This window comes from Salmo trutta, chromosome 15 (genome assembly GCF_901001165.1).
Source record: "Salmo trutta chromosome 15, fSalTru1.1, whole genome shotgun sequence".
Taxonomy (NCBI): domain Eukaryota; kingdom Metazoa; phylum Chordata; class Actinopteri; order Salmoniformes; family Salmonidae; genus Salmo; species Salmo trutta.
The window spans coordinates 11,138,074-11,164,169 of record NC_042971.1 but is presented as its reverse complement, the minus strand read 5'-3'; the positions used below and the strand labels follow the sequence as shown (position 1 = coordinate 11,164,169).

General features: G+C 42.4%; 2 protein-coding genes across 2 annotated transcripts; one reads left to right on the top strand and one right to left on the bottom strand.

The window, feature by feature from the left end:
• Positions 1 to 1,189: 1,189 nt before the first annotated feature.
• pwwp2a (PWWP domain containing 2A) lies at positions 1,190 to 15,654 on the bottom strand. Its single transcript, XM_029690376.1, has 3 exons — positions 14,170 to 15,654; positions 5,379 to 7,305; positions 1,190 to 1,667 (listed from the first exon to the last, which is right to left on the bottom strand). Exons 1-2 carry the CDS (start codon positions 15,309 to 15,311, stop codon positions 5,406 to 5,408), a joined length of 3,042 nt encoding a protein of 1,013 aa, XP_029546236.1. The 5' UTR covers positions 15,312 to 15,654; the 3' UTR covers positions 1,190 to 1,667; positions 5,379 to 5,405.
• Positions 15,655 to 20,156: 4,502 nt separating this feature from the next.
• Positions 20,157 to 21,941, top strand: LOC115148467 (gastrotropin). The gene is made up of 4 exons (XM_029690375.1): positions 20,157 to 20,335; positions 20,601 to 20,776; positions 21,623 to 21,712; positions 21,820 to 21,941. Exons 1-4 carry the CDS (start codon positions 20,269 to 20,271, stop codon positions 21,868 to 21,870), a joined length of 384 nt encoding a protein of 127 aa, XP_029546235.1. The 5' UTR covers positions 20,157 to 20,268; the 3' UTR covers positions 21,871 to 21,941.
• The last annotated feature ends 4,155 nt before the right edge of the window (positions 21,942 to 26,096 follow it).

Genomic DNA, 26,096 nt, shown 5'->3' with positions numbered 1-26,096 from the left:
TAGGGAGGCAGGTTGGAGGTGGTGGATGGAGGGCGTTAAATGTGGGTTGCAACAAATTATGTATTTCAACCTTAGATTGCTGATGCTATTTATTGGTCGATGAGAGGCTTAGAACCCACCAGTTGGCCATATTGGGACTCAGAAGAAGCAATCCTCAATAGGAATGAATTTAAATCTACAGTATTTCAATGACTTATTGTTTTCAAGGACAAAATTACATTGATTTAAGTATTTTGTTGTTGTAGTGGGGACGTAAGTACTTTAAAAAAAATGATACAAATAAAAAAAATCTAAACATTTAATGTATGTTCAGCTCACATATAATTTGAAAGTAAACATGGTGTCTGTAATAGGATAAAACAAATGTAGACATTAAGAAAAATACATTTGTAGTTCTATAGCTTTGGAGTGCCAACATGGAGGCACAGTTGCTTCAAAACAGCACACCCCTCAGTCATTGTGTGTGAGAGAGAGAGAGAGAGAGAGAGAGAGAGAGAGAGATTGGTTGCGACTTTTAACTTTAACCAACATTTTGAATTTATCACATTTCTAATCTAACTTTCTGGCTGAACAGCTTTAAATATGTGACAAGACTGGGCTAGTACCATCCCCCCTGCTGGTGCAATGGACTTAGCAAGGGACCAGAAGGTCACAGGTTCTAATCCTCCCAATCACCTTTCTCAAAAAAGGTATAATTCAGCATATTAATGGTAATTTTTATTTTATGTTAAGACAAATATTGCTGGGTCTCCCAAGTGACGCTGTGGACTAAGGCACTGCATCGCAGTGCTAGCTGTGCCAGTAGAGATCCTGGTTCGCCTCTTCCAAATCCGTACGGGAGTTGCAGCGATGGGACAAGACTGTACCTACCAATTGGATACCACAAAGTTGGGGAGAAAAAGGGATAAATAAAACAAATATTGCCTTGAGTCGAGAGGGAATATTTAAAAGGTTTGATAATCCAGATCTGTTTACACTTCTAAGATATCTAGATACAACGTGTCCCTGACTACCTCCTAAGGTGGTCAGGAAGATCTGATCACAATCACTTCACTTCAAAATGCGGACACAATCAGAATGTGGACAGGATCAGGACACAGACCGCATGTTAGCACCATGTATAAACGGGGCTTGAGACACCAGTATTCTTTTTCAAGACTGCTTCAACACAACAAAGCACAGCCTTCTGCAAATGCACTGTAATAGCATAGCACATGCAATCTTTATTGCATTAATATAAATGTTTTACATAGTATTGTTTTTATTCATTTTTTTGTCTTTGCATTTCAAGATCACTGATCAACATACTAAAAACCCTGCAAAATCCTGTGTCCTGTCAACATGTATGTAATACAAATGTAATAGATATCTATAATGGTCAGAGTGCTCGTCTACTCTGCAGATGTCCTCACTCAAACTAAGGTCACATGCTTGTGGACATGGACGCCTGCTCAAAGAAATCAAATGGTATTCAGCATGATGGACAGGCCCAGGGGTGGAGTAGGTCTGCAATTTATTATAAATATATAAATGTTCCTTCTTCCGATACTTAAATAAAAATAATTATATCGACGACGTCTCCAATTCTGGACATGTCCTTCCGTCCGACAGTCTCTCAACCAATGGCAGTGTAAAGGACCCATCAGCAGCCCTTCAGCGTTGTAGCACTGGAAGAGAAGACAGAGAGAGACATGAACACATCAGGGACCTTTTCATCCAAATCAGAGGGCATGTTCTTTCTGTTATTTGGCCTCAACAAAGCAGATTCAATAGGTTTTAGTGCATGCCATTAAAAAAAGCTTCTTTTTTTTTATCAAAGCACTGAGACATTGAAAACGGCAACGCTATGGTACATGACAGGAAGTGCACTCCTACAAATACTAAAATGTTCATTGAATAAAGGCTGTAGGTCAGCGCACATTAGTTAGCCAACAACACAACATTTTTGAGGGGCCTCCAGTGATCTTGAGTGAAATCAGGAATGAACCTTACGGTGCATTGTTCATGTTGCAATGGCACCATTTCTGGGCTCAAGGACACCTCTGAGGCATTCTGGGAGGGGTCCTGTGCGTCTCAATGAGGGATCTATACCTGAGTCCTGCTGCACGGATGCCTCAGCCTAGCAAGTTTCTGATTGACAGTGGTAAAACCAAGATAGACATCACAAATGAGTCATTGTAATCTGTGATAACGTTTTCAGCAGTTTGCTGGTCTGCCATGCATTTACTCTACTGATTATTCAAATGTCTTTGAGATTTAACCTAGTTAACCTTGAAATGCTGCTGCTGTGTGGATCGTCTCCTTTATTTACGTAATGTTATGTGTATGCTGCTACCGAACATGGACATATACACTGAGTGTACAAAACATTAGGAACACCTGCTCTTTCCATGCCAGACTGACCAGGTGAACGCAATTATCTCTTATTGATGTTACCGGTTTACTCCACTTCAATCGCTGTAGATAAAGGAGAGGAGACAGGTTAAAGATGGATTTGTGCCATTCAGAGGGTGAATAGGAAAGACAAAATATTTAAGTGCCTTTGAATGGGGTACGATAGTAGATGCCGGGCGCACCGGTTTGCGTGTATCAAGAATGGTCCACCACCCAATGGATATCCAGCCAACTTGACAACTGTGGGAATCATTGGCATCAACATGGGCCAGCATCCTTGTGGAATGCTTTCAACACCTTGTAGTCCATTCCCTGACAAATTGAGGCTGATCTTAGGGCAAACAGGGGTGCAACTCAATATTAGGAAGGTAAGTAGCCTTTTCATTTGTATTTCAAACCAAAACATTACTTCTCAGTACTATTTCATTTACAAACAATTAGGAGGACAGAACCATCAAACTCCCCCTAAACGTTAAATTCCACAATGCCATTCAAAGATGCATTGCTTCAGATACACTGACGGACAGCCATTGAACAATGGCTTCTATTAGCATATGACGTCAATGTCCTAGATCTGTTTGCAGGTAAGAAAATCTGTTCAATAAAAGGAATGATTTTACTCCCCAAAAAATTCTCCATTCAGCCCTTTCCTCTCATTGTTAATGTACCAATAGCCTCAAGTGGTAAACAGGGGCTTGAATGGCAAGTCGTTTTCTACAGGTCTGCTATTTCATAAAAGCCCCACAAACATTTGCAGTTAATGGCAGCTACTATAAAGACCACAAGCCACAATTTAAAAGGCATGGTCATAGTCAACTTAAAATGCCCCCATTTTAGTACGAGGGGGACAATAGAAATATCCCAAATTCCAAATGACCAATGTTTTTATTCCAGCTTGTTTCAAGGTGAAACTGAAGCCTTATAAATGGCATTGGATTTGTAGGTGTTAATGGAAGTAGGAGCACTAAAATGAAGACAACTAGGTAAGATTCTTGAAGTTGACATTTTATTTATAATACCTTTTAAAAACATCAGAAAACATTTACACAAGTATTCTTCAACTGTTACTTTTTCCAACAGTTTTTTCCCCCTATACAGCCTTCTCTGATCTGCAAACAGATGTCCAAAATAGAAGAAACAGAGCCAACCATCATAATACACTTTGTCTCTGCTTGTAACAATGGTCAGGTCAGTGTACTCTACCAAGCAATAAGCCTCTGATCTCTACCTGTTCGGGCCAAAAGGGCAAAGGTGAGGCGATGTTGGTCTTACTGTCTGTCCCTTAATATTTAGTCAGAGTGGATAGGTATGTAGGTAGGTAAATGAACAAACATCTTTAGGAAATGTAATTTGTCATTGGTAATGAAATGGTCAAATCTGTTCTGAACCCATATAATTACAGAACAGGTGAGGTAACCTTTCCTCACCACCCTCCCCCAACTTCAGCCAAACAAAAAACCCTTTTTCCATTATTCATCATAAAAATCCACTAAAAAGATTTGCAGTCGTATGAGATCAGCCAAGCAGTGAAGTGATAGAAGATCGAGTTCAGAAGCACCAAATAAAGTCAAACACATTCCAACTCAAATAGGGTTGAGTAACAGCTGAACACTGAGAACTCTGAGAAATCACTGAACTACTTAGTACAAGTCAACAAGACAATGGCAAACCCATAGTAAAAGTTCTACAAAATAACTGAGCAAAAATAGTTCATCCCTGTAACGTGCCATACCACACGTATATGAGAGGAGTAACTAAAATGGCTTCCCTCTGTCAATGCTAGTTGATTCTATCATTTTCATAGTAATCCAGCGCTCCATCAACTAACATCTTTGCTTAAAATGTCCCGATGCAGACAATTCAAATCAGTGATTTTAAAACAAATTGGGCATCATTCTATGTATAACAGCATGCAAAATCAAGGAGCTAGATAGGAAGACCAGAGAGTAATAAAACAGTCTTGGTTAACTGAGGAGCATAAGGTATAGAGACTACAGACAGGACAGAGTCAGATGAGGAGAGAGAAAGGGGGAGAGGTGAGGTGGCCCAAGGGGACCAAATGATGTAGCACTGGACAGGTATGAGGGGGGTGGATGTGCCCACTGCCCGGTTGAGCGGGCACTCTCTCAGTACTGTATTTACTGCCCTGCAACCATCTCTGTTTTCAGAGAGGATTAGAAACAGGGCACCATCCTCCTCTCACCGGTACTTGAGGTGACTTTGGCTTACAGGCACATCCTCACAACCCCAGCTCAACTGTCTGGAAAGCCCTAGCTGGCAGTGTGCCACACGGTGATCAAGAGCTTACCGGCCCGGCAGCCAGCTCCCACAGCCAGTCAGCTCTGACTGTGTCTGAGATACAGCAGGTACCTAAGCCCCTATGACTGCTCGCTCTTCAAATCCACCAGGGTCCACTTCCTCGTCACATCACAGCTACAGTACATGTCTTCCACCAGCACAGATACATCATATTTACTGCTGCTTAGATCCTGTAACTTTCCGTTCACAGTATCTGAGACTGAACCGTTTGTTGCATAGACTGAAAGAAATACACTTTTTGTCTCTTAAGATTTTGACAATTGGCAGCCAATCAAGCAGACCTATGAACCATGGTGTTAGAACATAACATAAGCTTCTTTGCAAATAGAGTGAAACTTAAAGGCCTCAAGATAAGGAGAATATTTCAATCACCAACCATTCTGTAAAGAAAAGTTAAAAATAAAACGACCAGATTTCCACCAATTTGGATAAATAAGTGAAATTTGATAAGGATGATAAAATAAAAACACACTGCCATTTTTATATATGCAGTAATGTGTATAACCCCAACCCATTCAGTCCCTTTTTGATAAATAGAAAAAAAAGAGGAGTCCTGGTTGTCTGGCCTGAAATATTTAGTTTCTTTCTGCCAGGAAGGTGAAGGGACATGGTAGGTGACTAGCAGGGGAGGGGAAGGGGGGAGGGGGAGGGGCATGTTTGCCTACCTTTCCTTTTCCCCAAAGCACACCACCTCACGTCTCGAATTGCGTAAGCAAGGCGCGAACCTCAGGAGTGAGCTGCTTGGCAGCCTTGGCTGCCTCTGTGATGGCTTTACGGTACAAGCCCTTTCTCTTCTTGTCGAAGCGTGACTGGAAGCTTTCTAGAAAGGGGGCGACCTGTGCAAGTGCCAAGAAGGAGGTGGTGGGTGAACCGAACCAGGCGACACGGGCCTCCTGCCTGACTAAGAGCCCATTATCTTTGCGGCTGATCTGGATGCCTAAGACACGGGCTGGCCACCAAGGGAAACCATATATTTTGGCCCAAACGATGTCCCCTACGCAAATGCTCCTGCCGTCCAGAGAGACACACTTAGACACATTTTTGGAAAACACTTTCTGAGATTTATGAGGGGTTTTCTCTTCCGTAGGTGCAGGCGAGGGGTCAGTGACTGCTGAGGACGTGCCAGGGGCGGGGGGCGAGTGCAAATCACCGGGAGGGGGAAAGTCAAAGGTCTCGGTGGAGCTACACTCTGAGTTTGAAGACTTTAAGTCATCTGCACTATCAATGCTGCACATGGAGGTATTAGAGGAGTCAGGCTGGCTGGGGTTAAGGGTCATGTACACCACAAGGTTGCCAGCCTTGCTGCCGCGCGTCTCCCGCCTCTCCTCCCGCCCCCCCTGCTCCTCTGGCTCCACCTTGGGGTCGCTGTGCTCCGTGGCTGTGAGGGGTTCCACTTGGGGCTGGGATTGGGTCTGAGGACTGAGCTCAGGTTCTGGCCCTTTATCTGGACCCTGGTTTTCAGCAGCAGTGGCCTCGCCTGTGGAGCAGGAGGAGGAGGAGGAGCGCGTGGAGGTGCAGCGGGGCGCGCCTGGCTTTGGAGGGGACAAACGGCCACTTCCCGGCACTTTCTCGAGGCAAGGCGGCTTACATGTAGAAGAGTCATTCTCTTCATTACGGTACCTTTGAGGCTTGATGCGCATCCTGGGTGGGAGAGGGGTGGCGTTGCTTGGTCCCACCCCGCTGATCTGCTGCAGCCGCCGGGTGAAGTGGACCTTCTGGTGGGCGTGGGCCTCCTGCAGGGCAGCGGCCCTCGTCATCGTCTTGGCGTTGCCACAGCTACCAGTGACCACTGTAGTCTCTCTCTGCCTCTTCTGCGCCTTGGCCAGTTTCAGCACCTCCCGTGCCTTGGAGTGATCAACATTTTTGCTCTGCAGCACTTTCTTGGCATTGAGCTGGACTCTGGAGCTGCTGTTGACCGGTGATGTTGTTGTGGTGGATGTTGTCCTCAGAACCCTGTTCCCTCCAGCTCCGCCCTTCACCTGGCCCAGAGAGGAGGAAGAGGAGACTCGAATCCCTGAGGCCTGCCGTTTGGACACCTCAGCAGCATGGCGCTTCTCCTCAGAGCGAGGGTCATTACGCGGCCGCTTGCTGACAGTAGCTGCACTGTCGTTGCGTCTCCGCTTGGCGTCCTCGCCCCTAGAGTCCGACACAGGGCCTCTACGTGGCTCCCTCTTGTCCACGGTCATGACAGTCCCCTTGCACTTGTCACAGAGCACCTGGCGGGGCCGCAACTTGATGGCGTTCATGATAGAGGTGGGCTCCTCGCGATACAGCCTGCGCTTGGGCCGCTTGATCTTGCGGGGGGGCGGCTGAGGTAACGACTGGTTGTAGGTGTCCCTGATGAACAATGGTGGAGGGTAAGGGGCTCCCTCCTGAAACAGTGGCGGAGGTTTTGAAGTCCATGGGTTAAGCTTAGGCTGGGGGTCAGGGTTTGGTTCGGGGATTGCGACAACTTGGCTGTCAGGGTTTTCCTGGACTGGCTTTTCCACCTTCTCTGGCTGGAATGGTTCTGTCTTTAGCTGCATAGATTCAGGTTTATCCTTGTATTCTCTCTTTGGGAACACAGTGATTGGAATTCCATAGGGTCCAAACCTGAGAAGAGAGAATTTAGAGGATTTAGAAACTGTGGATAACTATAAAAACTCTAAACTTGTTTTTTGTCTTGTATTCGTCAAAGATTTCATGCTAATTCAAGATGTTTCTCCTTTAGGCCTACACTGATTTCCTAAATGTACAATCTAAATCAATTAAATCCTGAACATTCAAAGAGGAAATATTAAATTAGTGTTGCAAAAGATCAAAGAAGCTCCCACTGCCTAAAACACAACATCACCATAGCTAACTAGAGTACACAAGGCCCTACAAACAAAGGGAAAAAAACAATCCTTGTTTACAATATTAATGCTCACCCTCCAGCTTTATTCACTAATGTTTTAATAAGGCAGATACAAGTGAAGGTGGCAGCAGAAACTTCATGACTGTGTTTGTCAAACCCTACCGTATGAATTTGGGATCAGAAGTGACTCTTGGGTTGAAACTGCCGCACATTTCAACATCTATTGGGCTGTGTTGATACAGGAAGAGCAATTCAGATTTTTTTTTTAAATTTTTTTTTTACACTAATTGGTCTTTTGACCAATCACAGATCTTTTCACATCAGATATTTTTCAGACCTGATCTGATCGGTCAACAGACCAATTAGGGAAGAAAAATCTGAATTGCGCTGCCTGTCTTGTTTTCTCTATTTGGCTGAGTGTTCCTCAAAATGAAATTCCAGGAGGTGTAGAAATGTGGGCCATGCAAAACAAACCAGACATAGCGTATATGATAACTTACTTCCCATGAAGCAGGCCTAGCCTAAATTCAACGCTACCATGAACCAAAAATAAACAAATCTGAATAAGCCTACAAAAACTTTCAGCGGTGGCTATTACCATGGCAGAATATATAATTTATTTATTTATTTATTTATTATCCCAGAAGAACCCCAATACACCTTGACAACTTCAGCTCAACCAAAATCTTAAAACTGCCGGCCCTACTGAACATTATCCAGATACTATAGGTCAGGTGGTTCAACTACCACTACATAGGCCTAGTTGAGCTAGTTTCTAGGCTGAGATATCATATGCAGTACAATATGTTTCCTACCAGAGCACCTCCTAAAATAATCCCCATGTTACAGAGAGATGACAGAGCTATACAGAGATAGATGGCCTTGGGTAAATGTGTCCCTATGCTGCATTAGTGAGTGCATCAAGCGCAAACACAGGACAAGATTTATCACGCTAACTCTACTGGACCAAATGCTAACTCTACTGGACCACATGCTAACTCCACTGGACCAAATGCTAACTCCACTGGACCAAATGCTAACTCCACTGGACCAAATGCTAACTCCACTGGACCACCCTTCCTCCCCTTTGGAGAACAAAACAATGGATCAATAGCTAGGTTACCATCCAACTGGTGACATTAGAAAATATGCGCATTTACCCACCAGTGGTGTTTCAGCCAAACATCAGTGCGTGATGACGTAGAGAACAAAAAATGTATTTTTTTTGCTTAAGTTTTCATGTACCGAATAAAAATCTAAAGTTCAGTGTGTTTACATCCCATTTTCAACTCGACCAATAGTTTTCTAACAAACTGTTGCGTTAAATAGCAAATGTGCCTACTCTGGTCTTCGCATGTGCGCTCTATCCAACAGCTCGCATACACAGTGCGGGTAGGCTAGTCTACATGATGAGATTCTTATGGATAAGAGCAAGAATATTTGTATTTGTCAAGCAAGTGCAACGTCAATAAAGATGTTTTGGGAAACAGCTCTGAAATGTAAAGGTGCTCTTATGAAGGTTCTAACAATGAACTGACTAGTCTCCTGACTAGTCTCTCAGTCGCTGCCGCTGAAAAACATCCCCACACCCACAGGATGGTGCCGGGTTTCCTCCAGACGAGACGCTTGGCATTCAGGCCAAAGAATTCAATCTTGGTTTCATCAGACCAGAGAATCTTGTTTCTCATGGTCAGAGTACTTTAGGTGCGTTTTGGCAAACTCCAAGCGGGCTGTCATGTGCCTTATACTGAGGAGTGGCTTCTGTCTTGCCACTCTACCATAAAGGCCTGATTTGGTGGAGTGCTTCAGAGATGGTTATCCTTCTGGAAGGTCCTCCCATCTACACAGAGGAACTCTGGAGCTCTGTCAGTGACCATCGGGTTCTTAGCCACCTCCCTGACCAAGGCCCTTCTCCCCCGATTGCTCAGTTTGGCCGGGCGGCCAGCTCTAGGAAAAGGCTTGGTGGTTCCAAACTTCTTCCATTTAAGAATGATGGAGGCCACTGTGTTCTTGGGAACCTTCAATGCTGCAGAATTTTTTTTGTACCCTTCCCCAGATCTGTGCCTTCGACACATTCCTGTCTCGGAGCTCTATGGACAATTCCTTCGACCTCATGGCTTGGTTTTTGCTCTGACATACACTGTCAACTGTGGGACCTTATATAGACAGGTGTGTCTTTCCAAATCATGTCCAATCAATTGAATTTACCACAGGTGGACTCCAATCAAGTTGTAGAAACATCAAGGACGATGAGCTCATAGCAAACGGTCTGAATTCTTATAATAAGGTATGTATTTTTTTAAATAATTTTGCACATTTCTAAACCTGTTTTTGTTTTGTCATTATGGGGTATTGTGCATAGCTTGAGTGTTTTTATTTAATCCATTTTCGAATAAGGCTACAATGTAATAAAATGTGGAAAAGGTGAAGGGGTCTGAATACTTTCCCGAATGCACTGTAATCAATAGCCTAACTGTTAAATGTGTCTGGCTTTATAAAATTATAGAAACTGAAAACGCAGGCCACGTAGTATTTGTACTGTCCAGAGCTAAAAGTAAAACTGGACAATGTGTCAGGCTACGGCCTTTTGGAGGGCATAATATTAAAAGTCGAGGTTTGGGATGCTTGTACTCAATTACTGCCTACATTCAAACTTTCAATCTCTTTAAATGTGAGGGGATGTGTGCGGTTCAAAATGTATTGTTTCTCTGGCAGTTACATAAGGGCAATTCCACGTTAATGGAATTATGCTTTGATTCCGTTTTTTTCCACTTTAAAATGTATGCCAAACAAAAACCATTGATTTCAAAGTTTAATGAACCATAATTCTATGCACAAGGACTCCTTAACAATTTCCACTGAAAATATTACAAAAACGAATTTAGTGGATAGATGCCGATGCAAACTTTGGTAACGGAATTTAGGTAAAATCTCAATCAGGATTTTATGCAAACCCGTTTCAAAGATGTCTGTAAGTGAAGTGGATTTACACCCGGTAAAGGAATACATCATGGGTCCCTGATCTGTAATACCCAGAAATGCATAATTATGGATATGAATGTTATTCTCAGGGGTCGCACTAAAAAAGATAGGCCTATTTCTTAATACGTTATTTTGCTGCGTTTTGTAAACGCTGATCTAAAATGCTTCATATTGTAATTTCTGCTTGGCATCAGACTCATTTTGTGCTTCAGTTGCACTTCTCCACTCGGAAGAGAATTCACAAATGGGCATTCTATCAGCAGACAGCGCTGACCAATGTGTAGCTACTTTTCTCTGGTACTTTTCTCAGTGTAGCCTACTTTTCTCTGGTAAAATGCAAAATTAACATCAAGCAAAACATTAGGAAATGTAGCTGGCTACATTCTTTCTATGATAAACATTAGAAATGGCCATGCATCGTTTTTTGCAAAAAATGACTTGCTTTTTCATTGTACGCTCATTTACTTGTGACTGTTAGCCAAATAGCTTTGCACTTCTTTTGTCACCTGATGAAAAAGAAGCTATTTTCTGCACAAATGTATTTTCTGCGAAGGAAAACTATAGTTGCACATCCCTGATTACTCTATTGAAGCAAAACACTTGACTGTCAATATAAAACGCAGGTGATATGATTTAAAACGCAGATTTTTTTTGATGGGCTGCATTTTCAAAATGCAGATTTCTTTCTGAACTATTAACGTGACCCCTGATTCTCATGTTTAATAAGTTTGGACATCACAGCGCAGCAGAGCACAGTAGAGTACATTGCAGTACAAAAGAGCAGAGTAGGGTTCAGTAGAGTGCAATAAAGTTCAGTAGAGTACAATACTATACTTTACTGTATTGGACTGTATTCTACTGTGCTGTATTGTGATCTCTACTCACTGTACTATCCAAACTTGTGAAACATATGTCTATGATTGGTCCAGTCAGTCTGTGGACAATACCATCAAGGTCAGGGTGGACTGACCAAATTTGAACTACTTTTCAACATCCATGGACATCCGGTGTTGGTTGGTGCTAGGTGGGTTAGGATGCTGGTTACAGGGGGGGTCATGGGAAGGTGTCAGTAATAGCTGGGAGAGGTGACATTAACTGGAGAGTAAGAGAGAAGGGCAGAAAGCGAGGAAAACGGGAGAGAGGCAGGGGTTGTCCAGACTCACTGTTATAACACTCTTGGTTTGACCACCAGACGACAGAAGGAGAAAGAAAACCGTTATAATGCCAGTGGAAGAGAGGACAGTAGCAGGTGACCCAACTGTGGTTTGTGACTATTATGATTTCCTATCGTAGCCAATTCAGTTACATATTTTTTGGTAAATACGTTACCAATTTTAATGACTTAATTCATAAACAAAATCGATATCAGTAAAATACTAAATTGGTAGGTTTACCATTACTTGTTACTTCTGTGAACTTTCATTATCCGAAATTACAAAATATCTTAAATGCGCATTTTTGGTAATGGAATTACAAGGCAATATTTCTTAAACTTGCAGAAGGTAAACCATTTCTCCAAAACAAAATATAAGTGTTGATATTAGTTGTCAGGGATTTTACATCAACATTTTGTTTGATGTATTTTTGATACCTTAAGACTTTTTCGGGTAGATGTTTTCCAAGACTCCTTTTCCATATGTCTTTACTTATGTCTAATTTAAGATTTAAACATTTTTGAAAAATGTATCCATGCCTTCATTTCCCAAAAATATAGACTTAACTTTCATTTCACATGCTCCTATGAATTTCACATGATGGTACTCATGGGTTCTTTTTGATGGAAATGCGCATAAGCAAGTAGCCTACATCTATACCTGCATTAATATGGCCATGAGCCCCTCCATTGCTACTTATAAACATCCTTGAAACCGTAGAAAGATGCAGATTCCTCTGACAGCCAAAACCAACTGTAAAATTGCACTGGAGAGTTAAGGATTAGCGAGTGTCTCACTCTGATCACAATGAATGAAACAGCCAAGAGAAAGAGGGGAACATGCCTTTCCTCACCACTGTCTTTCCTTTGCGTCACAGCTTCTCACAGCAGCCTCCTTATCAACCAACACCTTTCATTAACACACAACCACCATCTTTTACTTCCTAATCAACACCAGGTGACTGTCAGCTAGGCAAAAGGTTGGCCTGGTCCAGAAACATCAGCTGGCCTCTTCCCCTTGGCACTTCATAGATTTGAAATAATTTGATAAGTATACAATATGGTAGCAGCTCCAACTTTTCCTCTGATAGCAACAATATGGTGGAAATTCCACCCATCTATCCTAACACCCATCTTTCCAGATGCATACACCTAAGTAGGGGACGGGTAGAGTAGATATTTTAGGACCAGGTCGATGTCTAGAGGCGAGTTAGTCTGAACCGAAGACAGCGACTCATCTCTCGTCTTGAGCACACATCCAATAGGAAAAACAATGATTCCATATGACCTATGCTATGGAACACACTCTGGCAAATCACAGGCACAAGGCCTGCACTCAGGGGACTGTTGGAAAACAAAAGCCATAAACCGATCCCTTAGACTCAACAATGAGGATCTAAAAATGGAGTCTTTTGTTTGTAGAGAGGGGATGGTGTTGATTATCTACAGTACTGTAGAAAATGTCGCAGTAAGGTTTGAGTGGCCTCCATCTTGTCATTGTAATGAACCGGCCATTGTTCTTGGGATCACTGCTGCTCAGGCTCTTATCAAAGCAACTTACACTAACGTGGCTTCCAAGTTATAGCATATTCTACCATGTATTGATAACCTATATTAATAGCGTATATGGTATAACACCAGAGGAATACCTTGAAACGATATGAAGTCCTGAAGAGCAACTACACAATGAGCTGTAAGCAGCTTGTGAGGGGAACACAACAAGGTGTTGATCGTGTGTACAGATATCATCTTTGCTAAACATAATGAAGATAGTCAACATAGTCCCCAGGCATGTCAGCAAGTTTAATTATGACCCAAAATCTAGACCTGCAGATGATAAAGGGAGGGTTGGAGGAAAGGTGTTGATGAGACGGGTGACAAATTACAAGAAGGATATTAGATAGAATCCAAGAGGGGTTGTTGATAGTGGCATAATGCTACATGACTACTCTACCAACTGCAGCATTCTCCTAAGTATGACCTTACACTACAGACTGAGCATGTGATCATCCTCTCCAGCTGACCTCTGATATACCTGGACTTTGTAAATAGAAACATCAAGTTTAGCTTTGTAAACTGAAATGACAATCCGAAAGCACCGCCCACATAATTGGGGCTAAGAGCAGTTCCTCTGTATTTTTGTGATATGTTGTCAAACTAGAGATCACCATGGTAGATTGACCCCTCGACCCCTGGCAAATGTAGAAAACTATCCGTTTAGGTCAGGAGGCAGGGGTTTGCAAAGCACAAGGTCCTTTACTGACAGCTGACAAGTCGGAATGAGAACACACCACATCTTTCAGCTGTGAATTGTTGTATAATTTTGTATGTGCATAATGTGCAGTGGATGTCAGTGGTAAACAAAAAGATGTGGTGTGTTTCCACAAGTAAACTAATGGACAGAAAAGTCTTAGGAAGTTACATAGAAAAACAAATGTGGTATAAAACTAAAATATAAGAGACATTTCCGAGGATTATACTATACCTTTTAGAGAGGTCCATCAGAACCCCAGAGAAGATCTTCTCGCCTAACCGAAAGGACACCACCAGTGCGTCGTCGATGATGTGATCCAGAGATACTCGAACTTCGGAACCAGGTATCAGATGGTCCACTGACTCGGACTGTACCTCCTCAGTTTCAGCAACGGGCATGGGGTGAGGGGGTTTCAATACGGTCTCGATCTCGTTGAAGTTCGTTTCCAAACTCCGCTGTCGTGAGCACGAGTCCCCAAGTTCTGCCGAGGAGGGAACCTGACCCACTGCCATTACAGGAAGCTCGGGACTCGGAGAGTTCTGGTTTGTGATGCCCGAAAAGTCATAAATGTATCCAGTCTCCATGGGTGTTCCAAGGAGTGTCTCCGTCTCTAGAACTGGCGGAGAGTCGACGTGTTCTATGGACTGGGGGTGTTCAAGAGAGGCATCTTCCGAAGACTCGGCCTTGTACTCGGTACCAGAAGGAGCATCATCTGCTGATTCGGGCTCCAGTTCAGCCTCGTGGGACGGTTTGATTAAAGCTCTATAGTCACACTCGATAATAGTAGGTTGGGTTAATTCTGTGTTTTGATAGTAATTGATCATGGGCTCTGCTGGTTCTGCCAACGACAGCCCAGCCTCCGTAGTCACAGGATGCGCAGGGAACGAATGCAAAAAGACCACCGATGGCTGTGAATCGGAGATGGAGTTATTCTGATGGCAGGCGTAGGGCTCGTGCTTACTGAGCTCGTTTTCAGGATCAACATTAGGCGAAAAAAATTGTTTCAAACGTTCTGCCCTCGACATTGTGTATTTCGAACCATAGCCCTCGCGAGAATGGTTATCTGTATTTTCTACGCCGACCATGAGACATCCTGTATCGATGTGTTCATCCTCTGCACAAGCAGCGAGGACTTTTCCCGCGGCTTCTTGGTCTGGCCTGCTCACTAGCTCCATTTGGACCTGGCTGCATTCCTGAACTGCATCCCCATCCTTGAGTTGGTGAACAAGGTCTATTACTGGCGCGTACTGCTGCGTTGCATCGGAGTCGAGTTTGGCCCCCGGCACAGCTGGCACCGGTTCGTGCTCACCACAGTCCCCCGCTGTTGTTGTTGATACCGCAACAGCTCCTGGCTCCGCAGCCACGGCCGCCATTTTCTTTCCGCTTTGCTTCTACGGCCAGGTCCCGTCCTCTCCCTGTGATAGCACTAGAGCCCGCCTACTTGAAAGCCAAGAACACTTGATAGGCCAGCGAACTATAAAGTTGTAGTTGAGTTGTCAATGTCCACGTCATTCAAAGGAAACCCTGGAAACACTTTTGTAATTGGCTCTCTTTGTCTAACCTTAACCTAACGTAGCAGGCAAAAAATAAACCTTTTGTGACCCTTTTCCACAAGGGGCGATATTGTATTGTAGTTCAAGAATTAGCGAGGTTCAAGCAGAGATGTTAAAACATGTACAGTAGGCCTATATTGATTTTGGACCTTTTGTCTTTGGTCCTAGTTCTATCCTTCAAACATGTTGTCTGGGCAACACTCAATGCATTGCATTTAACACTTATCAGTCACTTCAAATTCGTCAGGTGGTGACTCACTAGTATAAACGATGTATAACTGTGTCATTATGTCTCATATGAGGCAAGAGAACACATTATAGAGTAAATGCATATAAAGTGAATTATCTTAACCTGCTGCTTAAATTCTCCTAACCTGCTACGAAAAAGTAACTTCTGGTTGTAGCTCTATCTATCTAAGTTGCAGTCCAAATGACGACGAAAACAACAACAAGCACAATTAATGGCTTTGGTCCTTGCCATAGCCTTCAGCTTCACGATTGCTGACTGGTCTGGTGCAAGGCTTTTAAGGCTTTATAAGGATTTAAGTCTTAGGCCACAATTGCACATTGCTATTTCATTCTCACATTATATTTGTCTCCTTTAGAAACCAAGCTTACCAGTAGGTCTATGTATACCACAGTTTCTAAAGATAGGATCCAAAAACGAGGGGTCATATCAGTTCTACCATTTACGTCTGCATAAAAGGTGTATCTGAATGGATCAATTCTATAAATATAATGCATTGCTATATATCCCTTATCCATATTATTCAATGAATACTTTACAGGATTTTTATAGCAGTACCAGCAGTGTCTGAAATACACCCCTGATATAGATCTTGGCCTATAGCATACACTCCTAGGCCTAATGTGTTCATAGCGAAATTTTGACCTGAGCTTAGGGTGGTTCCTCTGAAAAGCACTGTCAAAGCATCTCAGCATGAAATACAGTTGGATATTATATGGGGGTGGATGGAAGATAATAGTATTACTTGACAAGGCAGCTGAAACACATTTTCAGTTGAGGAAGAGCATTTGTGTTACAGGTGTGTCCTTTGTGTGAATTAGAGATTATCCATAAGAGATACCACCTTACAAAAATGACTTCTGACAGAGAAAGATTGTATGCCATTTGTCATTGGTAAGGGGTACTTAAGTAGTATGGTGCACTATAAAAGTTGAAGTTTCAGTGTGTTTTACACTCTTCAAACTGATTCAACCCTCGGGGAGAATAAAATGATTTAGCTCTGTGCTGAAGGACACTGTTGAGCAAATAATCATGAAAGAGTTTTATGTGTTCTCTTGGCATAGTACATCAACGACTCAAGTGATGAAATCAAAGGTAATACAGTATCAGTCAATGAGTAACCAATACCTGAATAAACTTCCTTACTTATTCATTTCAATTTTTTAAGAATTTCAAATGAGCATTTTCTTACGTTTAGATGAGCATTACGTAATTCAATGAACTATCAAAAATAGTAGCCTACTGTAGGCTAGATATATAAATGTGGATCTTATTACATACAGTTGAAGTCGGAAGTTTACATGCACTTAGGTTGGAGTCATTAAAACTCGTTTTTCAACCATTCCACAAATTTCTTGTTAACAAACTATACTTTGGGCAAGTCGGTTAGGACATCTACTTTGTGCATGACACAAGTCATTTTTCCAACAATTGTTTAGACAGATTATTTCACTTAATTTACTGTATCACAATTCCAGTGGGACAAAAGTTTACATACACTAAGTTGACTTTGCCTTTAAACAGCTTGGAAAATTCCATAAAATTATGTCATGGCTTTAGAAGCTTCTGATAGGCTAATTGACATCATTTGAGTCAATTGGGGGTGTACCTGTGGAAGTATTTCAAGGCCTACCTTCAATCTCAGTGCCTCTTTGCTTGACATCATGGGAAAATCAAAAGAAATCAGCCAAGACCTCAGAAAAAAAACTGTAGACCTCCACAAGTCTGGTTCATCCTTGGGAGCAATTTCCAAATGCCTGAAGGTACCATGTTAATCTGTACAAACAATAGTATGCAAGTATAAACACCATGGGACCACGCAGCCGTCATACCGCTCAAGAAGAAGAGGCGTTCTGTCTCCTAGAGATGAATGTACTTTGGTGCAAAAAGTGCAAATCAATCCCAGAACAACAGCAAAGGACCTTGTGAAGATGCTGGAGGAAACCACAGTAAAACGAGTCCTATGTCGACATAACCTGAAAGGCTGCTCATCAAGGAAGAAGCCACCGCTCCAAAACCGCCGTAAAAAGCCAGACTACGGTTTGCAACTGCACATGGGGACAAAGATCATACTTTTTGGAGAAATGTCCTCTGGTCTGTTGAAACAAAAATAGAACTGTTTGGCCATAATGACCATTGTTATGTTTGGAGGAAAAAGGGGGCTGCTTGCAAGCCGAAGAACACCATCCCAACCGTGAAGCACGGGGGTGGCAGCATCATGTTGTGGGGGTGCTTTGCTGCAGGAGGGACTGGTGCACTTCACAAACTAGATGGCATCATGAGAGGTAGGAAAATTTAAGTGGATATATTAAAGCAACATCTCAAGACATCAGTCAGGAAGTTAAAGCTTGGTCGCAAATGGGTCTTCCAAATGGACAATGACCCCAAGGAGACTTCCAAAGTTGTGGCAAAATGGCTTAAGGACAACAAAGTCAAGTTATTGGAGTGGCCATCACAAAGCCCTGACCTCAATCCTGTCGAACATTTGTGGGCAGAACTGAAAAAGTGTGTGCGAGCAAGGAGGCCTTACAAACCTGACTCAGTTACACCATCTCTGTCAGGAGGAATGGGCCAAACTTCACCCAACTTGTTATGGGAAGCTTGTGAAAGGCTACACAAAACGTTTGACTCAAGTTAAACAATTTAAAGGCAATGCTAGCAAATACTAATTGAGTGTATGTAAACTTCTGACCCACTGGGAATGTGATGGCTGAAATAAATCATTATCTCTACTATTATTATGACATTTCACATTCTTAAAATAAAGTGGTGATCCTAGCTGACCTAAGACAGCACATTTTTACTATGATTAAATGTCAGGAAAAACGGAGTTTAAATGTATTTGGCTAAGATGTATGTAAACTTCCAACTTCAACTGTAAGTTATTCAAGTATGGCACCATCTCATCAAGCATGTCTACAATATTTACTGTGACTTTCTGCCCATGCCATAAGCACTGCATAGCTCATCCACTGGATTGTATAATTTAGCTGAAAATACACTGAGTGTACAAAACATTATGAACACCTTCCTAATATTTAGTTGGACCGGATTGAGTTGCACCCACGTTGACTCCAATGCTTCCCAGATTTGTGTCAAGTTGGCTGGATGTCCTCTGGGTGGTGGATCATTCTTGATACACGTGGAAACTGTTGACTGTGAAAACCCAGCAGCGCTGCAGTTCTTGACACAAACCAGTGTGCCTGGTACCTACTACCATACCATGTTCAAAGGCACTTCAATATTTTGTCTTTCCCATTCAACCTCTGAATGGCACACATACACAATCCATATCTCAATTGTCTCAATCCTTATTTAACCTGTATCCTTCCCTTCTTCTACACTGATTGAAGTGGATTTAACAAGTGACATCAATAAGGGATCATAGCATTCACCTGGTCAGTCTGTCATGGAAAGAACAGGTGTTCATAATGTTTTGTACACACAGTGTAATTTCGTAGTTAATCACATCGAGATTTGGAGCTACAAGAAATGCGAAAGTGTGAGATGTATTCAGACTTGTGGCGTGCATTTTGAAAAGGCATACTCTTTAGTAGAGGTTCTTGGATGAGCAGTGGGGGTTTTACCCTTATGGCTTTTTAGGGTATTGACCTGCATGTGTTGCTTCCTCACCAACGCCTTTTGAATTTCAAAACGCGCTGATATAAAAATGTGTTGTGTGTATTTCTGCATAGTTTTTGGCAAGTGCTGGGACTTGAACTGAGTAGCATCTAAAAATAAGAGTCGTAGGAAGTTTGATGTACAAGTGGAACACTGAATTTGTGGGCGTGCATTTTTTGGAAAGGTCTCAGAGGCTAGGTGTGTGTGTGTGTTTCCGATGTGCTCGAACAGACTGTCCACCCCTGACAATTATCCCTGGTGTTTTGGCGGTGGTGTAACGAGCTTACTGTCCTCCATGAGCTGATATTGTGTGCTGCCATGTTCTATGTCTGGTCTCATCATAGGATCTTTGGTCAAGGGTGGAAAATGTAGAGTAATGTTCTGTAGCTGTCATAGAGATCATGACAACACTCCTAATGGATAACTAAACAGACAAGGAGAAGCTGTTGTTGATTCAGAACCTGTGTCATGTATGGCAGCCTTAGGTCCCAGACTGAGGCAGACTGTAAACTCACCATGTAATTCACTGTTGACTAACAAATTAAAGGAGGGGTTGTATGGTCCAATCATGTCCTCTGTTCTGAGGGAATTTTGGACCTCTATGTTGCCATTGATGTAGTATTGAAATACTGTTAATAATCAGGTGTTTTTTCCCCCCATATACAGCAGTAGATTATGTGCAAAAGGTGAGTGACCCCATGGTCACCAACTCTCTGACTCGCCATAATACCCGATGGCACCATAAACGTTTATGGCGTAGTGATGTACCCATTGTAATGAAAGAAGGGTGGAGATGGTTGCCGTGTCTATTTAAAGAGGGACAGGTTGTCACTCAGTACCTGACTCTTCCCTGCTGGTCTTGGAACTGCTTCTCCCTCTCCTTTACCTCTCCCTTGCTTTCTGTACACCATGGCCTTCGCTGGAAAGTGGGAAACTGAGTCCCAGGAAGGATACGAGGAATTCTGCAAGCTCCTTGGTAAGACATTTATTCAAGTTTAATAACCACCTGTATAAAGTAATAGTAAACCTATGAAAGCCTTAGTCTTTGTCTTGACATCTTGAATTCAATTGGTTTATGCAATATATTGAAATGGATGTATTCACATCACTGCACATTCAATGGGGATTAGCAGTATTACTATAGAAAAACTATGGTGCTCAAACTGTGCTCAGACATGAGAATATGATTAAAAATTGCCTCATTACCCCTAGTCTAACTACATATTTTCTTGTAATCCAAGGCATCCCTGATGATATCATTGAGAAGGGTCGTGACTACAAGCTCATTACTGAGGTGGTGCAGAACGGCAATGAGTTCTCATGGTCCCAGCTCTATCCCACAAACAAGACCATCAGCAACAAGTTTGTCATTGACCAGGAATGTGACATGGAGACTATCGGAGGAAAAAAGTTCAAGGTAAGAATCTCTATGATGTGTCATACAACTTTCAGTCAGTTTAGATCAGGAATTGCTTTTTTTATCCTGGTGTCTGTTGTGTAAGCTTCTGTAATATAGTATTTCAGACAAAAGTCTCATATAGTCACTATAGTAAAAAATTGTCTAGGGGGCTCCCGAGTGGCGCAGTGGTCTAAGGCACTGCATCTCAGCCAATCAGCCAATTCCTCCTTTGGCCGTCTCTCCTTCCAGTTCTCTGCTGCCAATGACTGGAACGAACTACAAAAATCTCTGAAACTGGAAACACTTATCTCCCTCACTAGCTTTAAGTTCCAGCTATCAGAGCAGCTCCCAGATCACTGCACCTGTACATAGCCCATCTATAAATAGCCCAAACAACTACCCCTTCCCCTACTGTGTTTATTTATTTTGCTCCTTTGCACCCCATTATTTCTCTTTCTACTTTGCACTTTCTTCCACTGCAAATCTACCATTCCAGTGTTTTACTTGCTATATTGTATTTACTTTGCCACCATGGCCTTTTTTGCCTTTACCTCTCTTATCTCACCTCATTTGCTCACATTGTATATAGACTTATTTTTCTACAGTATTATTGACTGCATGTTTGTTTTACTCCATGTGTAACTGTGTTGTTGTATGTGTCGAACTGCTTTGCTTTATCTTGGCCAGGTCGCAATTGTAAATGAGAACTTGTTCTCAACTTGCCTACCTGGATAAATATAGGTTCAACTAAAATTTAAAATAGGGGAACTCAGATGTATGTATTGTAATCTAGATGAAATTAACAGATTGTTGGTTTAACAAATTATAGTATGAATAAATAGCATTTGTGTCCATCCATTTCAGGCCACAGTTACAATGGAGGGGGGCAAGCTGAGCACGAAATTCCCCAACTACCGCCACACATCTGAAATCAGCGGAGGAAAGCTAATTGAGGTAAGTAAAAGTGGCACTTTGCAGAAGATGGTGTAAATTAGAGGGGAGAAGAAAAAAGACATTTAGGCAGTTCAAGTAATGTTTTATGTATTTTTTCCCCTGTTTAGACCTCAATCGCAGGCTCCGTCATGCTGAAAAGAACCAGCAAGAAGATCTAAACACATTGTGACCGTGCTATTAGCAAAAAAGAACGAACGGAATAATGAGTAAATAAAGACTGCTTAGCCAACCTGCTGCCTTGGTCTTTGTGTCTCTCCTATGCTTGATGACATTTGCCACATAATGGTGAAGTAAAACCTCTTGACAAATGTCACTACATTTATTATGGGACAACCATTGGGGGGGGGCAATCTATCTTTAAACACAATACAATTCAGTAGCAACTTTAATAAAAGGTTGAAAGAATAGTTTAAGAGTTTGCTAGAAAGATTCATGCCCTACAACATCAATATTAAGCAGTGTGTAGAATAGAATCTGGAAAACAGTTGGATTTTCCATTTCCACCATGATAGATGTACATTGTTAGGTTTTAGTATTAAACATTAACAAGGAAACAACAGGTTTGTGCCACACTCTCTTAGGATGTGCATGCATACTGAGTTAAGAGCAATTAAGCTCTCTGGGATAGTTACAAAACAATAGACAGATGAGGGGATGTCTCGGGGTGAATGAGTGCACCCCTCTCTGTGTAACCAGCCAGCCCCTCCCCTCTCTGCTTTGTAAACAAAGCTAGCGAGAATGATCCATTACCCAACCCCCCCTTGCCTACTCCAGAGTCCCCACTTCCCACGACTGCCTTCAGTACCCCCTACCAATCCATCCAAAGGAGGGGCTACTATAACCTCCCTTTCCTATCATTGGTAATCAACTTGGATAAATATATTTTCCTCTCCCACAGTTTTTCACTAATGACAAATGTTGCACAACTTTATGATCTGTGAAGTGAATGAACACAGGACACAAAGGATGTTACATCTCAGAAATCCTCTGAAAATTAAGATGTCAATTTCTGAAAAAGAAAAGAGGGGGTCAAGTGTGAGTTTTCTAAAGGCAAATGTTATCTTTTTTACTATGCATTGCTTGTACTTCCTTATTTTGTCTCTCAGCCGTGGTTTGTATTTTGAGAGACTAACATGTTTTACATTTTTCATTCGCAATGATTATTTACAGTTTCTTTACACTTTGTAAGGCCTACAGTATCAATAGTCTCCAGTTTCTTAACTATTTGTTTAGTGGCAAAGGGAGGGTAGAAATGAGGGATAGGGATCTCCTCCATTGTCCTGAGGTCTGTAGAGGAAGGGAGCATCAGGGGAGGCTGGGGAGGGGGTTAGTGGTAGAGAGTGGAGCTCCTCTTCCCCCGTTGAATAGCTTTTCATGTGCAATGAATTGAGACATTCATATTAAACTATTCCCCCTGGGGTATGCTAATCGACTTCAAAGGCTTGCCATACACATCTAAAGGATATTCTCTACAAACATGAAAAACAAAGGGTGGAGAAACGATAATGTCAGTCTGGCTTTTGTAAACTGTTTTATTTGCAACTCATTTGACAGAGTTAACACTGATTCCCCTTCCCCAATATGTGCTTCTCCTGCACAAATGCACATAGCTGTTATTGATCCATCAGGGTAGATATAGTTGGTCCATTTGGATTTCAAGAGTTGATGCTTCTAGGTGGTTGCAATGTGCAACATTTTCATTCAGGTAAAGAAATCCACTGCCTTTCCAAGCAGTTAACACAAGACCTACAAAGCATTTGCAAAAAAAAGAAAGTGTGCTTTAAAACAACACAATAAGATGGCGGTGTGATTGAAAGTAGTCTTAACTAAAGTGACCAATCATTAGCCTACATATCACACAAGTTAGATTGGTCTTTGATGGTGGATTGAGCTCTTCATATATTCCAACATAAAACAAAAATAAGTTACAGGTAGAGTCAGTGATATGACGTAAACAGCATAGTGGATACATTTCTGCAACTACTAAGAGCGTTGAAGCGCAAGGCTCAACTTCTCTGCTGTTTTGGTCCCGTAGCTACCACGCTGTAACAGTGTGAAGCAAACCCGTGCACATACTGTGAGGGGGAGAAAAAGAAAAGGTTCAGGGGAAGAAAAAAAATGGACAATAAAAAATAAAATAAAAAGTGTACATCAAATATAAAGTCAACTAAATGTACATACATTTGATATAATGAAAAAAGTAGCAAATAATAAACAGGTATCACTACATATTGAGGTAGGTAAAAGTTAAGGTATGCAAGAAGATGGTTTTGTTATCGGAGACCCAGTAGACTACAGGGCCATGGCCTCTTCATGCCATCTGTCAGCAGTAGGGGAAGCAGATAGACATCGTGGTTAGGATGTGATCAGTGGAAAATATTTAATTACTCCATCAAACCTGAGCTATTCCGGGTACTGGACCCACATGTACTTGGCCATCGATAACAGCATGTCTGGCCAGCCTGGATTTAGACGTCAAGGCAGCATCATGACTCATGACACAGACATCAAGCTCACATTCCATATAAGCCCGAGTCATACAGTCGTGGCCAAAAGTTTTGAGAATGACACAAATATTAATATTCACAAAGTTTGCTGATTCAGTGTCTTTAGATATTTTTGTCAGATGTTACTATGGAATACTGAAGTATAATTACAAGCATTTCATACGTGTCAAAGGCTTTTATTGACAATTACATGAAGTTCATGCAAAGAGTCAATATTTGCAGTGTTGACCCTTCTTTTTCAAGACCTCTGCAATCTGCCCTGGCATGCTGTCAATTAACTTCTGGGCCACATCCTGACTGATGGCAGCCCATTCTTGCATAATCAATGCTTGGAGTTTGTCAGAATTTGTGGGTTTTTGTTTGTCCACCCTCCTCTTGAGGATTGACCACAAGTTCTCAAATGGGATTAAGGTCTGGGGAGTTTCCTGGCCATGGACCCAAAATATCGATGTTTTGTTCCCCGAGCCACTTAGTTATCACTTTTGCCTTATGGCAAGGTGCTCCATCATGCTGGAAAAGGCCTTGTTCGTCACCAAACTGTTCCTGGATGGTTGGGAGAAGTTGCTCTCGGAGGATGTGTTGGTACCATTCTTTATTCATGGCTGTGTTCTTTGGCAAAATTCTGAGTGAGCCCACTCCCTTGGCTGAGAAGCAACCCCACACATGAATGGTCTCAGGATGCTTTACTGTTGGCATGACACAGGACTGTTGGTAGCGCTCAGCTTGTCTTCTCCGGACAAGCTTTTTTCCCGGATGCCCCAAACAATCGGAAAGGGGATTCATCAGAGAAAATGACTTTACACCCGTCCTCAGCAGTCCAATCCCTGTACCTTTTGCAGAATATCAGTCTGTCCCTGATGTTTTTCCTGGACAGAAGTGGCTTCTTTGCTGCCCTTCTTGACACCAGGCCATCCTCCAAAAGTCTTCGCCTCACTGTTCGTGCAGATGCACTCACACCTGCCTGCTGCCATTCCTGAGCAAGCTCTCTAATGGTGGTGCCCCAATCCCGCAGCTGAATCAACTTTAGGAGACGGTCTTGGCGCTTGCTGGACTTTCTTGGGTGCCCTGAAGCCTTCTTCACAACAATTGAACCACTCTCCTTGAAGTTCTTGATGATCCGATAAATGGTTGATTTAGGTGCAATCTTACTGGCAGCAATATCCTTGCCTGTGAAGCCCTTTTTGTGCAAAGCAATGATGACGGCACGTGTTTCCTTGCAGGTAACCATGATTGACAGAGTAAGAACAATGATCCCAAGCACCACCCTCCTTTTGAAGCTTCCAGTCTGTTATTCAAACTCAATCAGCATGACAGAGTGATCTCCAGCCTTGTCCTCGTCAACACTCACACCTGTGTTAACGAGAGAATCACTGACATGTCAGCTGGTCCTTTTGTGGCAGGGCTGAAAGGCAATGTTGGAAATGGAAATGTTTTTTGGGGATTCAGTTCATTTGCATGGCAAAGATGTGTGCCAGATGTGGCACAGATGTGTGCCTTACCAAATCATGTCCAATCAAGTTGTAGAAACATCAAGGATGATCAATGGAAACAGGATGCACCTGAGCTCAATTTCGAGTCTCATAGGAAAGGGTACGAATACTTGTGCAAATAAAGTATTTCAGCTTTTTATTTCATTTTGGTTTTGCTTTGTCATTATGGGGTATTGTGTGTAGATCGATTTCTTTTCAATACATTTTAGAATAAGACCAACGTAACAAAATGTGGACAAAGTCAAGGGGTGTGAATACTTTCCGAATGCACTTTATGCTACTGTTCTATCGCGCGTGCAATGGTGTCCGGGGGGGGGGGGGGGGGGGGGCTGGGGGAATTGTTGTTTGCAGTAATATTGTTGTAATTTCACAAAACAGACGTGGCAG

Bases quoted from the DNA above. Each gene is read 5' to 3' on its own strand.
- pwwp2a (XM_029690376.1), bottom strand. From the start codon at position 15,311: ATGGCGGCCGTGGCTGCGGAGCCAGGAGCTGTTGCGGTATCAACAACA. The intron at 7,306-14,169 runs GTATAGTATAAT...CTCTCTTCTCAG, and splicing joins CTGATGGACCTCTCTAAAAG to GTTTGGACCCTATGGAATTC.
- LOC115148467 (XM_029690375.1), top strand. From the start codon at position 20,269: ATGGCCTTCGCTGGAAAGTGGGAAACTGAGTCCCAGGAAGGATACGAG. The intron at 20,336-20,600 runs GTAAGACATTTA...TTGTAATCCAAG, and splicing joins GGAATTCTGCAAGCTCCTTG to GCATCCCTGATGATATCATT. The intron at 21,713-21,819 runs GTAAGTAAAAGT...TCCCCTGTTTAG, and splicing joins GCGGAGGAAAGCTAATTGAG to ACCTCAATCGCAGGCTCCGT.